At 37.5% G+C, this 15,523-nt stretch overlaps 2 protein-coding genes across 3 annotated transcripts; both read right to left on the bottom strand.

Moving 5' to 3' along the window:
- Positions 1–3,996: 3,996 nt before the first annotated feature.
- LOC103432473 (histidine-containing phosphotransfer protein 1) lies at positions 3,997–6,472 on the bottom strand. The gene is made up of 6 exons (XM_008370673.4): positions 6,101–6,472; positions 5,499–5,629; positions 5,309–5,377; positions 5,024–5,095; positions 4,510–4,582; positions 3,997–4,274 (listed from the first exon to the last, which is right to left on the bottom strand). The coding sequence occupies exons 1-6, from the start codon at positions 6,161–6,163 to the stop codon at positions 4,224–4,226; spliced, it is 459 nt and encodes a 152-aa protein (XP_008368895.1). The 5' UTR covers positions 6,164–6,472; the 3' UTR covers positions 3,997–4,223.
- Positions 6,473–8,518: 2,046 nt separating this feature from the next.
- On the bottom strand, positions 8,519–14,367 carry LOC103432472 (autophagy-related protein 18g). 2 transcript variants are annotated; one of them, XM_008370672.4, is made up of 9 exons: positions 13,797–14,367; positions 12,655–13,119; positions 12,079–12,516; positions 11,209–11,454; positions 10,266–11,105; positions 10,030–10,187; positions 9,701–9,831; positions 9,018–9,584; positions 8,519–8,902 (listed from the first exon to the last, which is right to left on the bottom strand). In XM_008370672.4, exons 1-8 carry the CDS (start codon positions 13,965–13,967, stop codon positions 9,019–9,021), a joined length of 3,015 nt encoding a protein of 1,004 aa, XP_008368894.3. In that variant the 5' UTR covers positions 13,968–14,367; the 3' UTR covers positions 8,519–8,902; position 9,018. The 2 variants fall into 2 exon arrangements, with proteins under 2 accessions (XP_008368894.3, XP_070675534.1); XM_070819433.1 differs by having other exon boundaries at positions 12,655–13,633; positions 13,797–14,298.
- Between the last annotated feature and the right edge of the window lie 1,156 nt (positions 14,368–15,523).

Raw genomic sequence — 15,523 nt, 5'->3', positions numbered from 1 at the left:
TATTTTTATTATTATTAAAATGTTACTGTTTTTGTTTTACTGGGGGTTGGGTTCGGGGTTAAACGGTTGTCCGAGCCTACGTGGCGGGTGGTGCCTTAGGTTCGGGATCCAGGTCGGCGAACTGAGAGGGCGGGGATCCCGTGAGCTTGCAGTTTAACACTTTTGATCTGACGTGGAACTTAGGGAGGTGGGTATTTGCCAGCTGGGTTTGGTTTTCTTCTTACAAACAGATTTTCTCTAAATCTCTCCCACCAAATCCTAGGGATCCAGAGATTCGGACCCTTGAAATTTGATCTAACGTCTACAAATATGAAGTTTCTCTAAAAGGTATAATAATTGTAGTCGTTGGATCAAATTTTAAGGGTCTGGATCTCCGGATCCCTATGATTTGGTGAGAGAGATCCGGAGGGGATCTCTTCCTACACAAAAAGGCTACTACTTGTCTTTTTATGAGGACTCGGATTCCTACTCACAAAGGAGAATATTGTAATTTACTTTGGAGGTAGTTGATCTCATACTCGAAGTATTTACTAACTTAGAATTGGTTAGAATTCGATTTTTTAATTTTATTTTTAAGTTATTTTGATTCATGATTTTACGTTGCAATCAGTAATCCAATATTGGAAAAACGATGAATTATCATTCTGTTGAGGATGAATCTCACATTGATGGGAGAATGGATCTTGCATGTGCCTATAAGTAGTTGAGCTATTTTTCATATTGCCAATTGATTTTATGGTAGAATCTCAAATTTCTTCTTATTATCCAAGCATGTTGTCTCATGCATGAAGCCTAACAGCCACTCATGCTTCACGTACCCAATTTGTATTTTCCATGTGCCATGCTTGAAAATTCATCACATGTAAGGTTGTGTGTTGAGAATGAATCTTACATTGATGGAAGAAAGGATATTGTAACCTTACATATGCTTATAAATAGTTGGTCTACTCCTCATACTGTTAATTTGTTTTATAATAAAACCTTAACTTTTTCACATCGCACGCCTATTCTCAAATAAGTAAACACGTCAATAGAAACAACTTGATCATGAACTTCACAATTAAACTACTAAAAATTGCTCATAAAATATGATTGAAGTCTTTTTTTTTTTTTTTTTTTTCTTCAGTTGGAGAAATGTTTTGGGAAAGAAAAACTATCACTAATACAAACTCAGATTTGATTTGGGATTTTGGAGCTACATAAAAGCTCACAAAAGCTCAAAATCCCACAATAACAAGAGTTTATTGTGGTCTCTAAGTAAGTGCAAGTATGATGGTAAGAGGGTAACTTTTACTTTCTATTATTTTTTTCTGTTAACTTTTCCATTTATGTAGGCTGCCAAGTGTTCTTCAAAACCTTCAATTCTTAGCTAATTTGTTAAGAGTTTATTTCTACACTACACCCGCTATTTTTTAATTAATTAATATCCTACCAAAATCTTTTATGAAGTTGCATAATTGCATTCACCTCTTAATTTCACTGCACAAAGAAATAATGACAAAAAATTAAAAATTCCAACGACATTTATTCTTCAAACTCCTCTCCTTTTCGTTGGATGTTGGGAGTCTTGGGAGTTAAGAAAGATGGTACACTAGGGGAATGAGATCCATTTCGGATTTCTGTGAATAGAATCTTTGAACCAAGAGATAGGAACAGTACAAGAGAGTAAGAAAGATATCCAGGCTGTTTAAGTTTTTGGGTTTTACGAAGTGAGTCAGTGGATAGGCTGATAGAGGCTGTAAAATTGAATTTAGTGATTCAACTCTCTAAATTAGCAGGCTTTAAACACTGAAATCCGAAGTGAATCTTAATCTGTACACTTAGTCATAACAAAACAAACCAGTTTCACTAGATTGGAGAGTCAAAGGAACTGGTAAAACAAAAGTTTCTAACTTGTTCTTCACTCCTCCGTCCTTTGTTCCTTTCTTGGTTTCAGAAACTGCCTGGCTGGAGTCAAAAAGTTTAGAAAGAAAAACCACACTGCAATGCAACGCCACCAAAAGGGTGCCAAACAAGTAACAAAAAAAACTAGGTAATTGCTTTAAATTATTACAAGACATGAAATATATATCAAAACAAATTATACTAAAATAGTAAAAAAACTTGATTCCTTATGTGTAAAAAGTCGTCAATTCTTGCCGACAAAATCACAGATTTAACAGATGCACATAAACTTGCCTAGTATTATAGAGGTTCTTCTTGGTTAGATGCAGGGTGGTGCGGTTTCGATCCATCATGGCAGTTATGATTTAGGATTACGAGTTAATTAAGCTAAGGTTTTAGTTGCTCTAGGTTACGTGGGCTTGGCGATGTGGGTTTTTAAAGTTTTTTTGTACAATCTTTGTCCACTTTAGTTTTGCATGGTCGGGTTGTTGCTTTTACATTCTTGTTGAGATTCGTATCTTGTACGTATCTTTGACGTATTGTTGGAGTTTCCTAATTGATAAATTTGGTTTGATTATGAAAAGAATTATTATAAATGTGTCAGACTATGATTTACAGTGAGTCGGAAACAATCAATATTCACCAAAATATAAGCAAATACTGTATATCAATGTAGGGAGTAGAATTCTCTTCCTCCAGATTCCTTTCCCTTATCCCTCACTTTCCTCTTTGTCTTTCTCTCTCTATAAAGTAGTCAACACAAAATGTTGACGTGACTTAATCTTGACTGTTTAGAGGAAAGGAAAGGAAACGAGAATTTGGAAGGGAAAGAATCGTACTCTCAATGCAGATGGTATTGTTATCTGGAAGAATGAATTTGGCAGGTAATGTTGAGCAGGAAGCAAGAAAGCAAAGCCTGCAACCCCATCTGGCATTAGCAATGACGCCCCACAGATGATCATGGCACAACCACCCCAACAACTAAAACACCCCCACATTCCCTCTCTTGGTTTTTGGACATGTACACTTGCCATGCTTGATATAGTTGAGACTGTTAAAAGCTTGCAATCTTTTTGCCTCCACATTTATTTAACTTTGTCACATGTCCTTTTCATCCAGCTGCTTCACCTTCCACACAAAATGAGCTTCCTTCTTTGAGTACTAGGAGTGAGGAGTGCGTGAGAAGAGAATCTATCCTACTACCGGAGATAGAGTAATAGGAGGAGAGATGTGTGTGAGAAGAGAATATGCCCTACAATCGGAGATGTATCTTGTGATTTGTGAGTGTTGTAAGCAAAAGATGGCTTATGCCTCGCTTGGAACATATTTTATTGTATTTATGCTAGCTAATTTGCCATTTAATTGTATTTGCAAGTCCTCAAAACACGAGGATTATTCATGATGACAAGTTATTTTTTTGTGTGAGGCAAGTTAATCTGTCGTACAATCGAGGATATATCTAGTCACTAATGAGTGTGGTAAGCACAAGAGGACTTTTTCCCAAATGACATCATTTTTTTTTCGTGTGAGAAGTTGTCGACTGCGATGTATGTGCGGTTTCTAGAGCAAGGAGAGACAAATACTAAACAATGATCAAACCAACTTTCCAAAAAAGCACTTTTGTGGTTCTCAATCTTATGATCCAACAGGCCCAAAAATAGCGGGCTGTGGGGGAGCATTTTAACCAAATTGGATCATATGGGCCTTGCCAACCCTAACTCAAGTTCAATGATAAAAGCTTCCTCACTAACAAAATAAGGGTTGGTTTGGTATTGCTGTGCTTTGAAAAAAAACTGCGTCTGTTGTGCTGTGAGAATAAACAGCTATTAAATAAAGCAACAGAGTGTTTGATAACTTTTTTTGTAAAAGTGCTTTTGAAAAAAAAAAAAAAACAGTATTATAATGTTTGGTAAACTTTTATGTAAAACAGATGTGAAAAAAAGCCGGTTTTTCAAAACTGGGTTTTGCAGCTTTGTGTTTTTGGCTTTTTTTCACCAAAAACTGTGAAAAAAAACTGAAATTGAATGTTAACCAAACACAAAAAAGCTCCCAGCTATTTTTGATACCCACTTTTTTCAGAATCACCTCAGTACCAAACCAGGCCTATCAAGATAATAAATGATCTGTTGGATAAAGGGTTTAGGGTTTAGGAAAATAGAGCCTTACATTACACGCCTCCAAGAAAGTTATTAAGCTACATCGTTACGAAGATGCAGGTGGAATATAGGAAAATTTCACTACATCAGAGTAAAATCGAACTCGCTAAAGGACTTCGGAAACTCTGATATCCATATTTCTTGACAAATGATATAGCAGTGGACAGGACTCCATCGTAGCATTTATTCCATCATCGGAATTGACCCGCCAGCAGCCACGATCTGTTGCTCCAACTATAAAAACCAAAGGGACAAAGTCAATGAATGGATGAGATATAGGCAGAGAAGCTAATGTCAAATCGAAACTGAGATTGTTCGTGGCAGCAGTTCAAGGATGCTTTCGAGGATCGCAAGGGATGAATGCGTCAAGGGTAGAACATAAGTTATCACCCCAAGCTCACAAGCATGGAATCTAAAAAAGCATCGCGGAAAATGCAAGCTACCTTAAGTAACATTTTCACGTACTTACCCTAAATAAATTTTCAAGGTTGTTCTTAAGTGCAGAGCTCTCTTGCTGCAGTTGTTGCAAACATCTCAAACACCTACACAAAACATTACTGAGTCGCATTTAGATGCAAATGCCATGCTACAAACCCTTTCTTCATCGCAAGGGTTGAGTTCAAACACAAATGAAATACAAGGCCAACACAAGATACCAAGATTTCAAATTCTAGTCCGAAAAGTGATTGTAGCGTTAATGAAAGGAGGAGCATACGCATTGACAAATTTCCAATTGATGGTATCTCTTCTCGATAAACAAGTGGGCTATGCAAAATTGTGCTCAAAACAGCTAGAGAAATTGATAGTCATGAACTGGAAAAACTACTCAAGCTAGAATAAATCCATCTCGGGATTTAGGGTGCGAATTTGCGTCAATGCCCTAAACTGATACACCACTTTTTGAAGTAATAAGTGGCTAAATTCTGAAGATTTTATTCAGAGAAAACAAATTGAGAAAATCACCATGAAGCAAAAACACTTACCCTTCAAGGTTCTGAGCCTCACAAAAATTTCTGAAGTTGATGCATACATTTTTAAGTCTGAATGCACCAATCCTGCAAACCAACGGAATCAATGTCCAATTAAAACACTTCAAAAAACAACAAAAGTACAAATTTTTTGCAATAGCTGACATAGGTGCTCTAAGTTTCAATTAACAAGCAGACCAGTTCTCAGATTTTCAAAGCACTATCGTTTGAGGCAAGCGAGGTATTCGAGTCGAAAGAGAAGAAACTTTCAAATAATAAGGAAAAAGAGCTTGGAATTACCAGGCACTGCTACCCTTGAATTGATGGACATAGGCATCTACCTGTTTGAAGTTTACAACGTTCTGTTCTCTACGAAAAATAAACGAAACCCAAGTTAACGTTGTTTTCGCACAGCTACCACCAAACAAAATTAGTCCGAAAGTGAAGCAAATCAAAGAATGTCACTCAAGTTTAACACAAAAGAACTCACAGAGCCCTGGCCATATTGTTGAAAAGCTTCTCAGAATCTTGAAAGAAAAGAGAAACAACTTCAACTACAAAATCTGGGCTGTTTTCATCCTGCAGCTTCTTTAGCTGTGCAAACTGATCGTCCAAGAATCCCTTTTCACCACAACCAGAAACCCCACAATCAAAGTTTACTTCAACGGCCCAAAATTCAAAACAATGGGGGAAACGCAGTATTGAACCACAAATGGAAATATTTTAGGGAAATTACGTCTGACTATCCAGTAATTTCTATAGACATTTCATCCTTATAATCTGAAAGTTCCTAACTTTAAACGCGAACTAATCATATACACCAAAAATTAAGCTTCTTTCGATGAAATTAACAAAACCCATAAAAAATTTCCACTGAAAACCAACAGTTTGCCAGCAGAGAACCCAGAAAACATTCCACGGAAACAAACAGATACCAGCAGAGAAACCCCAGAAAATTTTCCACGGAAACAAACAGATGTCAGCAGAGAAACCCCAGAAAACTTTCCATAGAAACAAACAGAGGTCAGCAGAGAAAACCCAGTAGGGATTAACTAAAACATCAAAGAAGAAAGGGAAAAAAAAATCAGAAACCTCTCGGCGCAGATACTGAGTGTAGTCGAACCACTGCTTCCGCCACTGAGTCACTGCGTCCATGGTAGCCTTCTCGCTCACTTCCTAGAAGCACAGCGGCGAGTTTTTGACTCCGCAGTCGACTCGGGAACAGTAATGCGGAATCGAGCAGATATTATACAATTTGTGTTGGAGAAAAAAGGGGTTATAAATGTGTGGAAATTGAAATGGAAAGGCTTTTTCTTTTTCTTGAAAGTGAACGTTTCAAAGGAAAATGTCTTTAGCGACAAAGTACTGAGTGACTGACAGACTGACAGACGTTGCCAGGGACGGAAGGTTTTCGTCAACGTCAACGGAATAACCTCTATTTTATTTAATCTCCCCAAATAATACAAATATTGGCTATCTTAGTCAATTACCAAATTAAAAAAAAAAAAAAGTTTATCCAGCGAGATGCGTTAGGTTCAAATCTTGTAAATAGTAAATTCGACACCAATTTATTTCTCTATTGTTCACGTTAGGCGTCTTTTTCAGCTAACATGTGCATAGTTCTAAAGGAATGCAAACACCTAATCTGAATTCATAAATCTTTTTCAAATATTGGTCGAAATAAAATTTTTAATTCTAATTGTTGAAATGATTTGTTATTAGTATATCATCCATATCTGATCATTATGCATGGGATTTGATTTTGAGAAATGCTACGTAGACTCACCTACAATGAGACTTTTTCTAGATTCTTCGTCACCTTATGTTTTTTACACAATGTTTTATCATATTGGTATGAGAATCGACGTTAATATTTAGAGTTGGCATAGAGTTCGTCTAAAATCTCACTTTTGAGCGGATCTCCTTACAATTTCTCTTTTATTTTTTATCATTTCAACCAATTGCCTACATAAAATTTTTCCTTTTTTAATAAAAGCAATAATCTATACTAAATCAATCTAAATTACGAGAAATAAACATTTTACGGTAATCAATTCAAGTTCGCTAATTTTAAATTTTAAACTACAGACGAAATACGAATATGAGTGCTTACTACTCTTAGAAATTCAAATTCATTAATGGACACCTTTATCCAAAAGTTGGGATTGCATAGTTAAAAGAGTCCGTGACAAAATGGCTTTTGACTACTCCAATTTTAGGAGGGACACACGGCAGGCAGCAGCCGCCGCCGCCGCCACCACTACACAAGTCGTATGAGGTGTCCTCCTCATGACTAATTTGATATTATGCGACCAAAACACAAACTAATTAAAATTAAGGCCTAAATCAAATAACCAATCAATACAATTCTATATGGAGGATCCATATCCAAATCCACGTAAGCACTCATAAAATGTTGACCATGGTTTTTTGAAAACTTGGCATACGAATTGTTTGGGATTATTTGGAGCTTTATTACGCGATCTAGTACTACAGTTTAGTGATATTTTTCTTTATTTAGAAGTGAGAAGTTTTAGGTTCGAATCTCATGGATGATGAATTTGATACCAAATTAGGTTGTCTATTGTGTAGCTTAACCAAACTTCATTTCTCCTAGCAGAAAAATATCGATATACTAAAAAGAAAAAGAAAAAAAAATTGGAGCGTCATTACTTTAGGAAAACCCTCCACCCAAGAAGCAATCAAATCTAAAATTAGTTTATGGGTTTGACTAATTTGGAGCTTTATTATGCGATCTAATACTACGATTTGATGATATTCCTTTTTATTTAGAAGTAAGAAGTTTTAGATTCGAATATTGTATATGACGAATTCGATACCAAATTAGGTTGTCCATTGTGTAGCTTAACCGAACTCCCTCTCTCCCTAATAGAAAAATATCGATGTACTAAATATATATATATATATATATATATATATATATATATATTGGAGCTTCATTACTTTAGGAAAACCCTGCACCCAAGAAGCAATCATATCTAAAATTAGTTTATGGGTTTGACGACTACTAAAGAAATTATAGTGTAATGTGTATGCATGCCATGGATTTAAATTTCGCGAACATATTCAATTTAACGACATTTAATTTTTGTTTTGTCAAGACTTTGATGTTACTTTCTATTTTGTTGAGAAATTTTAAATTCGATTGCTGATAACTTTCAATTTTGTGAAAATTACAAGTTTTGGTATTTGCTTGTTGCATGCACGCCCATATTAATGTGGCAAAAACCAACTAGGTCATAATCTAGTTGCGCTTCTCCTCCCGTTGGAGGATATCCCGAGTTCAAATCTCCCACCCCGCCCACCATCAATTTAAGAATGAAGATGTCCCGAGTTCAAATCCCCCACCCCGCCATCAATTAAGAATGACGATGTCCCGAATTAACCATAAAACATCGTACCATCGCACGAGTAGCGAGTTTAATGGTTAATTCTAGCATAACTTTTACACTTTCCAGTAAACTAGTTTAGTTATGAGAATGCACACCATACCATCAAAACGTGTACTTCTTTTTTCATTTCTTTCTCTTTTTTTGGGGTTTCCATTTCACCATATCAGAAGAATAAAAGTAATAGTTGTACAAACTTGGAGAGAACTTTGTTTCATACCAAATTTATCTGTACAGGACATAAGAGGACGATCGGCGAATCGTTCAACGCGAGCAATACCAATTCCAAAATCCACTTTCTACAAACCTTTGTCAACCCACAGCTAACCACAATCCATAAAAAATTTTGAATTTCCATCTATAATATGTACAATTCCGAGAGTGAGAGAAGAGGAGTCACCTTTGCTTCGGCGACACGTTAACGTCGTGCATTTCTTATTGATTGTCGGAATAGGCAACACGCAGCTTGTACTTATAGATCAACCTGCCAAAAGAAGATACAACGAGGTCGTTGCTATCAACTCATCTAAACAAATCGTTGAAAATTTAAAAGTTAGCTTGTGCGATGATGTAGTGTGGCAATAGCTTTAGATTTTAACCTCAATCAGAAAAGGCAAATATGCCTCCAAGCATTTCACCATCTTCCTTGTCTTTGGGTTTCATCTTACCGCAGTGGCTACTGTCGCTGTCAACATCGTCACCTACGACATCAGTTAGGCCATTGCATCCAATCTTCTCCAGTGCATTACAATGCTCCTCCTGGAAAAACTGTGAAAGATCTATCGGATGCTGCAAAGTGGAAGCCCCCTCTGCCACAATATCGGTACTCGAAGCATGTTGATCAGAGTATAAAACCGAGACCTCCCTGACCCCAATTGCTTTCAATGCTGGGACTTCTTCTACAGAAATTCTTCCTCCTGAACTCAATTTACTTTCTAACACAGGCAAACTGTTGGTGACACAGCCGTTGACTTGAGAATCGATGTTCTTAAAATGTTCAGATGGAGTACCCCGAATGCTGAAAGATACATGGTTTTCTAACGAAGGCTCAACAATTGTATTGGCTCTTCTTTCCGAGCCATCCAAGGTCTGATACACTGTTGTGCGGGGCTTCTCATTGTTCATTTGATCCAAGTCGAGAAAATGCTCAATTCTTCTTGACGAACCTGATATAGATTCAAAATAGTAATTATGTGGAACAATTAGTTAAAAAATGAGCAGAATAGAATATCATCCATAAGAAAGAATTTTATAAGAGGCCCCAGCATACGGTTTTACTTACCCCCATCTGAGCTTTCAGTGGAGCTAAGTGATGCAGGGTTCGAGTGACATATAACAGTCTCTTCCAAGGTCTTGTCTTCAGCTTGATGAGCTGGCGAAGTATGACTGGGATACCTCCCACCAGCAAGGCTTCTGAATCATACAATGAAGCGAGCATTTAACAAGAATCAGAATGGTTGAAGGACGAAAGACACGCATGAAACACATAACAGTATCATGCCCTCAGCCTGGTAAGCTCAGGCATCAGCATCTCAAAGGATCAAACCACTTGTATTATTTCGATTACAGTCACTACAATGTGTGTGGAACTATAGATAAAACAGTCGTCACCTGTCATCCCAGCTTGATTTGATGAAATGGAACTGCTCAAAAACAGGCAACAAATCCTTCTGTCTCATTTCAATTTCATGAACAGGGACCTTTTCAGTTTCGAACTCTCCACCAATGAAACTATCAGCTCTTGGACAGCCCATCATGTAAAAACAAATCTAGAGCAGAAAAAAGTAAATTACCACCAAAACAGAGAAAAATATTAACTGGATATGTAACCTTGAAACAAGAACTACCTTAGACTTTTGCCATATTGGTAATCTCAAAGAACTGATTTGCACCTCTGCATTGGAGAGGTACCAGTGGGACCTATCATGGACCTTCCCAGAATAAGTTTTAAGTCTCCTTTCGCCCCCAACAGCACCATTTAAGTCTAGAGACTCCATTCTATGAGTACCATCAGAACCTGATTTGTTCTGGATTATGTCAGCCACCTCTTGTCTATCGGATGTGGTACCAAAACTACCGTCCTCCCTTTCTGGCCAGTCTGACCGCCTACACACGTCCCACCATTGAATAGGTTCAACTTTCACTCTCAGCTCTTCGTCCTGCATATGCATAGACGTGGCGACCTGGGTACTTAGACCACTATGACTCTGTTCTACCCCTGTCCTTGGCTGAAGTTCATGTTGAACTACATGACCCGATGGAGTATAAACTAAGAGATGTTCCAAGGTACTCTTCCTTGAGTTACAGTGCTGAAGACTCTGACATAAAGAATTATGAAAAACTGCAGCAACAGCACCAGATGGCACAAAGACCTTCCCTGTTGCTGAAGCAGTGGCATTGTTGACTGTGCTAAGCCATCCAAAACTACTGTACTTTATCCTGCTCACCACGGAAAGAGCAACAGGTGGTGGTGGTGGAAAAGATTGTTGATTAATGATGCAAGAAGAAGCAGACCACCAAGGTAGGGTTAAAACTGGGCACAGGGAGGGTTCTTCACCGTGATTATTAAGAAGCCGAAATCCAGCATCGCCACCAAAAGGGGATAAAACAAAAACATGGCAGGTCCCCTTGGACGAAACAATAGCAACCCACTGACTGTAATGACTAAAGCAAATGTCCTGGATCATCTGTCATAATGATAAAAATTTAGAAAAATGGATGGATAGAAAATACAACAAAAATTACAGAAAAGAACTGTATGAACATCTTCAAAACTCCATATATACTAACAGCTGATAATATTCCACGATGCAGTTTGTAAAGATGCACATGAGAAGAGCTCCAATCAAAGTTTTGAACACCTGATCCACTGCGTTTGCATGAAGGCATTATCCGAAAAATATTAATATTATTTCCATATACTGAGGCAGTAACGAGAAGGGTCCCACTAGGATCGAAACACAGTGCAGATATTGGACTGGTATGAGCTTTAAACTGCGATATAACAGCTCGGGTAATAAAATCTTTGACAACAACCTGCAAGAAATTGTTTTAACCAAGTAAAGAATAAGAGCTTTTCACTCAAGCTAAAGCTAAAACTTCTGGCCATCAATTTAGGCATAACACAACACTGTCCTAAACATCTGATAATCAACACGTAATAATTTAATATCCCATTTCTTTTTCCTAAATCTTATAATTCTTATAGGCTAAATTATTAACAGCTCCATTTACGTTTTTATTCAACGTAGGAAAGGTAAAGAGGGCAGTCTACAAGGATGCGATAGTGCTTTTGTGCTCTATGTCAGTATCAGTGTTTATCATGGTGAAAAGCTAGCATCCTACGGTCTAAAATCGTCTAACAAGGTCTAATCTATCAATCCTACTAATGATATATCAAGTACTATCAAGAGCTATTTCAAAAATTAAATGAAGTTAAGGATTGATATAAGAAAAACTTGCGCACATTATCATCCTAAAGCAAACAACAACAGTTTCAGACACCATGTCCAGGATAAAGAACAAAGTGAGAATCAATATGAGGAATAGATTCTTCAATTTCGTAGCTTCCAAGCGTAGACAAGAGATCATTGGTGAGATTTTCATTAACTTAATGAAAAGTTGCAGTACTTAAATATTCATTCCGAACAAAGAACTAACCATCCCTGCATTATCCATTTCTGTGCCTGCATGCCTGCTAACTTTCCAGCCTGAATTTGACGATATTGGAGAGTTAGATCCATCAGGGAGCATGTCTTGACAGTATTTATACAAGGTTTTGCATCCCATGTCACCCAGGTTAATTATTCCAGCAGCCAACTGTTTACTAGACTCCACTGCATAACGAGCCACATAACTACCATTGCCAGGTGATGTAGATGGACTAACTCCGGGAGAAGGAGTGAGGTTTTGGGGGCCTAAGCAACTTGCGTTTGACACTAGAGGGCTGTTGGAAGCATAGGCTAACCACCTAGGACCCACAGTCATTGGGCCGTAACCAACATTAAATCCATTTGATCCTTGCCCTGCTAGCTGAGGAACAGGATAGGTAAGAACACTGAATCTGTTTTCGAGGGTGAGCGCATCAAAGCAGTAAATCTGCAACCGAATGTCAGGAAGGTCAGCAATACGCATCCAATCTCTTTATTTATACAGAAGGTATAATTTAAAATTATTCGATCTCATAGTTTAAACTTGACAAATTCTATTTTATGTCACATGTAACCGAGTGCTTACTTGAGTTGCAAGACCCACAGCTACTATCCGAGGACTGCATCTAATCATACACACAGCTGACCGAAACCTCAGAACATGTACGTAACCTTGGGACCTAAGGGAGTAAAACCGAACAGCTGTAGGAGAGCTGACAGGGTTCCCAGGCCGAGACTCCAAATTACCCTCTCTGCCTGTGCCTCCCATGTGGCCAGTATTCTGAACAATTCCCACACCATTAGTGTCATCTCCAGCAACAACCAGCAGCAAAGGATGCGCGGTTCTGAACCCTTGGTTACCATCAGATGCAGCAGGACAGGGCTGCATCTGTAAGAATGAAACCGGGCCATCACGCTTTGAAACTAGTTCACTGAAATTTGAGGCATCTTCCATATCGAAAACTTGAAACCCATTCTGATAACCGAGTAAGAGAACATGCTTGAAGGTAGAGTGACTAAGCTCTAGCCTGTCAAAGCCAGCCCACGTTACCTGTTTCACCATTGGAAGTTAACTAGTAGCCTAGTGTATATGCAGTAATCAGATAACTCATCGATCAAAACCTCGCTAAGAAAACACAACGTAGTAATCGCCAAATCCAACAAGAAGTTCGCTAATTCACTTAAAGCAACATAAACTGAAGAGAATATTCACCACTAAAGCAAAAACAAATCACTTTCCACAAAAATCGACCAAGAATCTTTGCCAATTCACTTAAAGCACAACATAAACTGAAGAAACATTCGCAGCTAAAAAGAAAACCCTCAATTTCGACGAAATTCAACCTGAAGTTTGCTAATTCACATAAAGCAACATAAAACTGAACTAAAAATGTGATTGCATTAGATACATGTAAGTATTGTAGCCAAATCCATTCGCCGCCAAAACAAAAAACAAATCATTTTCCAAAAATTCAAGCTCAGTAAATATTTAGGAGCCAAACAAACACGAATCCAGCGATTCGACCTCCCGGAATGCTGCCATTGACTATAACCTCCTTCCCGCCCTAAAATTTCATGAATAATCACTACTTCAACAAACAATACGGAAACTAAAATCCAACAATAATCTCCAGAATAATTACAACATGAATAATCACTACTTCAAAAGCTAAAATAGGAAATAAAATTCAATTAAAAATAAGCAAAATTAGGAAATTAAGTTTATACCTGATCCTTCTGATCCTCGGAAGCAGAAATCGAAGCAGCTACAGACGCACCGGCAGAGCGAACAGTAGAAGCGACGGTGCTCGCATTCGTCGACACAGTTTTAAGGCACGACGAAATAATCCTAAGCGAGTTCGGCAACAAGCCATTGTTCTTCCCCTTACTCTTCTTCATCCTCCACCGCCACCGCCTTCACCTAGCACTTTGTATCTTCCTTCAGCCTCCACCGCCGCTTCCTGAGTTATCCTCTCCACCGCCGCCGCCTCCGATGAGCATCTCCGATCGCTGGCGATCGGATTATATAGCATCCGCTAATTACAGTTGATGGTTATGATTAGGAACGTCTTTGACTTCAACTGCAACAACAAGAAGGCTCCTCAACAAGGCGTGTGGTCTCGTCGTGCTTAGCTAAATTCTCTCACCATATATATAGATATAATTATATATATACAATCAGAGACTCCCCTTTTTTTTTTCTTTTCTTTTTTTTTTCTCTTTCGCTTTCAGTTTTCTATTTCTTTTTCTTTCTCATCATCATATCTCTATCTTGTTTCTCTCTCTTCTGTTGGCGCTTGGTGTTTGGTTTTGGTGTCGTAGTTATGTCTAGCTTCTGTGGTGGAAATTCAATACGATGAACAGACACGATTTAAGGATTCTCATAATCTTTATAAAAAGAATCCAGAGATGATCCTTATTCTCAAATAACAGTCTATGTGAATCAGTAAAAGTGTTGAATAAGGATGGCTTACCATGTCTGCCTTAAGTTGGTGTTGGTGGTGTAAGGGGGACGCTTTGAGGTTGTTTCGAGTGTCCAGTCTTATTACCCCATGCACTTCCGGTTTGTTTTTTGCTTGTTAGCCTCTTGTTCGGCTTTCGTTGTTCTCTTTGGCTTCTTTTGCCCCGGTTAATACATCTCTAGTTTTCCCAAAAAAAAAAAAAGTGAGTTTTTTACTGTGTAAATTTTGGTTATTTATTGTTTGAATTTGGTTATTAATTAAGAGTTAAACGCGTATTGTTAGATAGTTGAGCACAATCATGTACCATGAGAATTTATCATATTGAGAGATTTTTTAATGTATTGGGAACACGAGACGGTATATCAAGTGTAATAATACAATTGATTGGAAAATAGAAAAAAAAATTCAACTAATTGTATTATAACACTTGGTGTACTGGACTCTGTTCTCAGCACATTGAAAAATTTATAGTATTGTATGTAATATGGATAGTAACTAGAAAGGAAAAAAGAATCTACGTAAAAATCTCAAGTGAAACTAATATCATTTTTCAGTTAAAAAGTATGATGGTGCGTAACTAGTTGCTTTAGCGTCATTCAAGTTTAAGTTGGTTAAAGGATGTATAAGTTTGATTTGTACGGGTACTGGATGTATTAGGTTCGATTAACACTAAGTTGTAGCATATTGTGATGCATTGATGATGAGTTTATTATCCGTTGCAAAAATATTAGTTTAAAGGTCTGCTTGTTTGTTAGAGAACATGTATTATGTTAGGTTTGGGGATTATGTTAGGTTTGGTTTGTGGGCATGTGAGTTTTGAGAATGAGAAGTTGGTTTTCTTGTATTTGGTAAACCCATATAGAAAAAAAAAATTCTAAACCTGGAAAATTAGAGAAAATGAAAGGAAATGAAAACCCTTTGTACCTTTAAGTTTTTTATTTTTTATGAGAAATTGCATAATAACTATTATTTAATGACCATTGTACCCTTATT

The sequence above is a fragment of the Malus domestica genome, chromosome 03, assembly GCF_042453785.1.
Source record: "Malus domestica chromosome 03, GDT2T_hap1".
Classification (NCBI taxonomy): domain Eukaryota; kingdom Viridiplantae; phylum Streptophyta; class Magnoliopsida; order Rosales; family Rosaceae; genus Malus; species Malus domestica.
Note: the sequence above shows the minus strand (reverse complement) of the source record. Positions and strands in the feature narration are given on the sequence as shown.